The sequence below is a fragment of the Callithrix jacchus genome, chromosome 10, assembly GCF_049354715.1.
Source record: "Callithrix jacchus isolate 240 chromosome 10, calJac240_pri, whole genome shotgun sequence".
In the NCBI taxonomy this organism is placed as follows: Eukaryota; Metazoa; Chordata; class Mammalia; order Primates; family Cebidae; genus Callithrix; species Callithrix jacchus.
The window spans coordinates 28,534,316-28,540,702 of record NC_133511.1 but is presented as its reverse complement, the minus strand read 5'-3'; the positions used below and the strand labels follow the sequence as shown (position 1 = coordinate 28,540,702).

The 6,387-nt window shown below is 44.5% G+C and overlaps 1 protein-coding gene across 1 annotated transcript; it reads left to right on the top strand.

The window, feature by feature from the left end:
• The first annotated feature begins 269 nt into the window (after positions 1 to 269).
• Positions 270 to 2,506, top strand: KCNJ1 (potassium inwardly rectifying channel subfamily J member 1). The gene has a single exon (XM_035265059.3). It carries the CDS (start codon positions 293 to 295, stop codon positions 1,409 to 1,411), a length of 1,119 nt encoding a protein of 372 aa, XP_035120950.3. The 5' UTR covers positions 270 to 292; the 3' UTR covers positions 1,412 to 2,506.
• The last annotated feature ends 3,881 nt before the right edge of the window (positions 2,507 to 6,387 follow it).

The window sequence follows — 6,387 nt, the reverse complement described above, 5'->3', positions numbered from 1 at the left end:
CACTTAAACATATGATCTCTTAGTTTTCTTCTATTTCTAACTCTCTATACTTATTTTGCTTCTTTATATTTGAGTGACATGGTCTTCCAGTGGGAAGTTTCTATTAGAAATAGCATTGTGGTATCCAGAACAAACCTGTCGGCTTGACAAATGATTAGTAACCCAGATAATTTTGAATGATCTTTTCATAGTTAGATCTTTTATGTGAGTCACCCAGCTCACTATTGCTACAAACATAATCCTTTTTTGTTTTCCTTTGATGTGTTTTCAGATCAGGGTGTTGACGGAAAGTATGTTCAAACATCTTCGGAAGTGGGTCATCACTCGCTTTTTCGGGCATTCTCGGCAAAGAGCAAGACTAGTCTCCAAAGACGGAAGGTGCAACATAGAATTTGGCAATGTGGAGGCACAGTCGAGGCTTATATTCTTTGTGGACATCTGGACAACGATACTTGACCTCAAATGGAGATACAAAATGACCATTTTCATCACAGCCTTTCTGGGGAGTTGGTTTTTCTTTGGTCTCCTGTGGTACGCAGTAGCATACATTCACAAAGACCTCCCAGAGTTCCATCCTTCTGCCAATCACACTCCCTGTGTGGAGAACATTAATGGCTTGACCTCAGCTTTTCTGTTTTCTCTGGAGACTCAAGTGACCATTGGATATGGATTCAGGTGTGTGACAGAACAGTGTGCCACTGCCATTTTTCTGCTGATCTTTCAGTCTATACTTGGAGTTATGATCAATTCTTTCATGTGTGGCGCCATCTTAGCCAAGATTTCCAGGCCCAAAAAACGTGCCAAGACCATTATGTTTAGCAAGAACGCGGTGATCAGCAAACGGGGAGGGAAGCTTTGTCTCCTAATCCGAGTGGCTAATCTGAGGAAGAGTCTTCTTATCGGCAGTCACATATATGGAAAGCTTCTGAAGACCACAGTCACTCCTGAAGGAGAAACCATTATTTTGGACCAGACTAATATCAACTTTGTAGTTGATGCCGGGAATGAAAATTTATTCTTCATCTCCCCATTGACAATTTACCACGTCATTGATCACCATAGCCCCTTCTTCCACATGGCAGCAGAGACCCTTCTCCAGCAGGACTTTGAATTAGTGGTGTTTTTAGATGGCACCGTGGAGTCAACCAGTGCTACCTGCCAAGTCCGGACATCCTATGTCCCAGAGGAGGTGCTTTGGGGCTACCGTTTTGCTCCCATAGTATCCAAGACAAAAGAAGGGAAATACCGAGTGGATTTCCATAACTTTAGCAAGACGGTGGAAGTGGAAACCCCTCACTGTGCCATGTGCCTTTATAATGAGAAAGATGCTAGAGCCAGGATGAAGAGAGGCTATGACAACCCCAGCTTCATCTTGTCAGAAGTCAATGAAACAGATGACACCAAAATGTAACAATGGCTTTTCAACAGGAGTAAAGCCAAGTCTCCAAAGTTTCTAGTGAAACAGTCAACAACTTAGGGGTACAAAAGTAGGATGAGAGCCTTCAAAGTCTACCAGCACAAGGACCCCTGAGCCCTGCAGTTGTGATCCCACAAGACATGCATCTCTACAAGGCTACTGTATTAGAACGTACCATGCATTTATAGGAAACTGGCATATGGAAGCCATGGGCGCTCACTTGAAATCTTCAATATGATTATTTGAGTTCATGTAGAGTTGATGGGAGCAGACAAAATTATCAGAAGTTTCATGGAAAGGACAAACAAAAATTTTTTTTAAAGTTTTCTTAAAGAAGTTATGAACTTTAGAAAGGATCTGGGAATAATAATAATCTCATTTTGATTCTGCTGTTAAGAAAGACTCCACTTTCATTTTAATGTGGAATTTTACTGATGGAAAAATTGTCTCCTAAGTTGGGGAGACGAACCAACCAATAAATGACAATAAGAAAATTCTTACACAAAGAACAATTTGAGGCTTGAATCTTCTCATGTGTTACATTTAGACAGAGGCTAAATCTACTCGCTAGAACCTTGATGATACCTTCCTGCAAGACAGAATGCTTTAGTTAAAAGTGACGATGATATTTCTTTCAATCTGTATTGGATGGCTTCAGGGACTATACATCTATTTAAAGAGAGTGTTTCCTGCTCTTCTAAGTTAGCAATGAGGAGTTCAAAGGTGCAAAGTCAGTAGAGAAGGGAATGTATCATTAATGCACCTGAGAAGAAAGTTTCATGAGTTTCTCCACCTAGAGTTTGTGCTGGAATGCTATTTCTAAAGAAGTGGGAAAGAGAGAGGAATGGGATGGAGCCCCACAGTCAGAACGTTACTAGGCTTTTCTTTCCCTGAGAGCCCATCTTCCTAAAAGGGACCAGCTTATGGAAGGATCGACCTTGAGGATAAGGTTTTACTGTGAAAGTCTTCTTCAGGTCCCCACCTGCATCATTTTGAATGTGTCCTGGAAAAAAATGGTACTCAAAGCTACTTAGGAAGCAAAATGTTTTCAGCGTGTTGATTCATATATTAAATTTCCGAAACTGTGCATGCACTTTTATTAATATTATTACTGTGCGTTAACTGAGTTAGGCCCCTGGTGAATGTCCTTTTGCGGAGAGGATCCTCTCCTGGAAGAGGTGGGAGGAGTGGAGAGGAAGCACATAGGATGCATTTGTTGTCTCTAGGCCTCAGGAGGAAATGACCCTGCCCACAGACACACCTCTGCCAGTAGAGCTCCATCACGCCTCCCCAGTGTGAGTCTTGGCACATAAACCGGTAGCTGCCAGTTCCATGCCTGGGTTGTGTTTGTATGGATCCGTGTACCACTCTGGTCCTAAGAACAGTGGGGATTCTGATGGGTTTAAGGTTGCATACCTTGTCAATGGCCATAACCGTGGGCACAGCTGGCCCATGTGGAATTCTCACTCTGTGCCTGTGAGTGCTTTGGCACCACAATTTAATGTGCTGGCACGGCAGAAAGAAATCAGGTATCACAAGCTTGAGGGAGCTGGAATTCTCTGCTGGTCTGCTCTCATGATGTAGCCTCTTTGTAAACTGGAGGGAAACTGTGTAGACCCTTGTTCCCATCAGCATGCACTCCTCCTGGTGTATTCTCCACTGGCTGGCGGCGTGCATGCGGTTGGCTGGAAGTGAGATGATCAGAAGCAATCCACTCCCTTTGATTGTTCAGGGAGCTAAACAACTGGCATTTCTCTGATTGCTATTTGCTTCCGGGTTATTCAGTGGAAGCCTGTCTGCTTCTAAATATCCCTTTGCTAAGATCAAGACACTCTACACCTGGAGTCTCTTTTTTAATAAAAATTCCCATTGACCCTCTAGCAACCATTAACATAGGTACATCCAATAAAGCCCCTAGGAAATGAAGCCTGGAATAGGTGACTTTTGATAGGTCTAAGGAGTGACTGGAACCCAAGAACACATAAAAATCCTGTGCATTTCAAAAAAGGGGTTAACAAGGGCATGGGTGCTCAAGAAGCAAAGAGAAATGAAAAATAGCCTCAGAAGGCCAAACTGCTTGTAGATAAGTGCCACTGCTAAAGGCAACCATGTTTACTACAATGGAGTAACATTTTTCCCAGTTGGATCTGACCACATTAGTACTGCTATTGCTACAGGTATGCTGGGTTATTCTATTTGCTGATTCTAAAAGCAAGTCAATATTTCTAATTCTCATCAAGAAAAACTGCATCCCATGATGCATTATTATATTCAAAGTTTTCCTTGAGACAGATTCCCTTTGAATTGCCCAGTTCATCTCTGTTGCTAAGGGGATTTTGACTAAGAGCCTTTGATCCTGGTTGAAGCTTCCTGGACCTAGGTTGGCTCAACTCCTCTGGGAGGCTGTCCTCAATGGAAAGCATTAAATGTTTGAAAATTATCAATTCCTTAAGAGAGAAACGGCAGAAGGAAAAGATCCTTTCTGAGCTGCCAAATCTAAGACAAGGGCTGATCAGTGACTGTCCGTCTGAGTCCATCACTAAGGGGGAGTGCAAGTGGACTTTCCAGAAGAGCTTCCCGAGGGGATTGCAGAGACGGTTGAGGAAGTGTCTTCCTTGGGGATTTTTCACAAAACGGGATATGGGTCTTCAACAGGATGCTTCTGTGAATAGTGAAGGGATCTTTCCCTGTCTAGAACAAACGTTAGGACGGCTTCTGATGGAAAGAATGCAAATAAACGCGGCCCCGCCCCTGGGCCGTTGTTGCCTGCCATTACAGGAAGTGTGTGTCAATCAAAGCTTGACAGGGGAGATAGAGCATTTTATTTTGGAAGCCAGAAGGTTGAGAACAATGACTGGAATTTCCTCTTTCTGTCCAGCGAGGGCTGTTTGTCATTGGGGAGATAAAAGTCCAGGGGTAGGGAATAAAGGTTATCGGGAACTGCGCCACGCAGAGCCATGGGGGGTGGGGGGGTGGGAGGAGGGGTTATGGAGGAAATCTATTTCAATGCCTGTCATTAAGTTTCCATTAAAAGAACATTCAGTTAGGAATTCAAAAATAATTTAATCTCCCCAGCCAGATGCACCCAGCTGGACTCCTTGGAGCTGAGCCCCGTGGAGAGGGAGATTTGCACCAGCGGCTGCAGGGGCCGGGGGCTGGGGTGTGTCTCTACCCAGTGCACCCTTGACTGCTTGGGTGTTCTAGAAAACATCAGTATCCTCCAGACGAGTGGGAAACCCCAAGGCTTGTGCTGTGGCAGAAGAAAGTTCTTTACTAGGAGTTATTTACCACGTTGTTACCATGTCTGAGGTTCTGCTGACAGCATTTTGTATACATTCCCTTATTTAATTTTCCCAACAATCCTATGAAGTCAAGCCTATGATTATACCTTTTTTCACTTGAGGCAGCTAAGGTAAGGAATGTGTCCAGAGTCACTAGCTAGAAAATGGCAGGCTGGCATGCAAACCCCAAGGCAGTCTGCCTCCAGGGTGGTGGCTCACGCCTGTAATCCCAGCACTTTGGGAGGCTAAGGCAGGTGGATCACCTGAGGTGGGGAGTTTGAAACCAGCCTGACCAACATGGAGAAACTCCGTCTCTACTGAAAAAACAAGATTAGTCGGGGGTGGTGGTGAAGGCCTGTAATCCCAGCTACTTGGGAGGCTGAGGCAGGAGAATTGTCTGGATCCAGGAGGTGGAGGTTGCAGTGAGCTGAGATCACACCATTGAACCCCAGCCTGGGCAACAAGAGCGAAACTCATCTCAAAAAAAAAAAAAAGAAATACCCCCTCCACATCCTAAGAGGAATCACCCTCTGAGGGGATTCCCCAGGGCAATCACACATTTCCCTGAAACCCACAGATGGCTGGTGCATGCTCTTGGGACCTGTCTTATACTTTGGGAGAAACCTCTCATTGCCCAGGATAGAGCCCTGGCCGGTGCTGAACCAAGACCTTCAGAATTGCAGGTTCTAGAAAAAGGCAGTCTTTTCTCATGAGCTCTTCGTCATCTACAAGGTCAGTACACACAAGTATCATGGGTGTCCTGAAGATTTGTTTAGCCCATTGGTGCAAACTAGCTTCTTATTACTAAAGTATATATTACTCTCTCTCAATATACACAAACACTAAATAGATACACTAATTATGTATATAATTAAAAACTATGTGTGTGCATGTGTGTATGTGTATGCACACAGACACAAACACAAATATGTATATTTCTGTTTCAGTCTTTGAGGTAGAGGCAGATCTTATTTCCATTTTGACATGGGGAAATGGAGGCTCCATCCTCCCTGGAGAACACTCCCTATGTTCTCCACTCACCTGTGTACTCCTAGCACCAGCAGAGTTCCTCACACAAGCCATACATGGTTATCGTGAATAAAACAAATGCATGATTTGCTCAAGGTCTACATGGCTAGCAGTGGATTCTAACCCACATCTGTCCAATGAACTTTTGACTGACCTATGTCATCAACCAGTCATTTGTCAAGGGACAAATGACTTAACTTTGTTGAGCCCCAGTTTCTTTATTTGTGAAATGGAGTTTTGTAATAGAGTTAAGGAGGGGAGTCAATGAAATAATAAATGTTAAAATCCATCTGTAGAAAGTAAATGGCAATCGACGTGGCAACACGGGGTGGGAGCAATGGGTTTGAAGGTGAGGAATAAAGGGGAGGACATTAGTCCCAGAGCAGATTGTGTGCCCAATGCTTCAAGGGCAAAGAAAGCAGAGCTCAGGGTGGGGCCTGATGGAGACCAGAGGAGGTTGTGGGGGCAGGGTGGGGAGAAGAACAGGGCCTGCAGGGGTCTGTCCCGGATGGGACAGGCTATGAGTTGAGGGGATGAGTAGAATCCTGGTGCCTTGGGTTTCCTTTCAATTCAAGAGGTGCTAATTTGGGGTTTACTGTGACTCAGGCACTGGGGATGCAAAAAACGGGGAAGCAAGGGTCCTGCCTGCTGCAGAAAAGG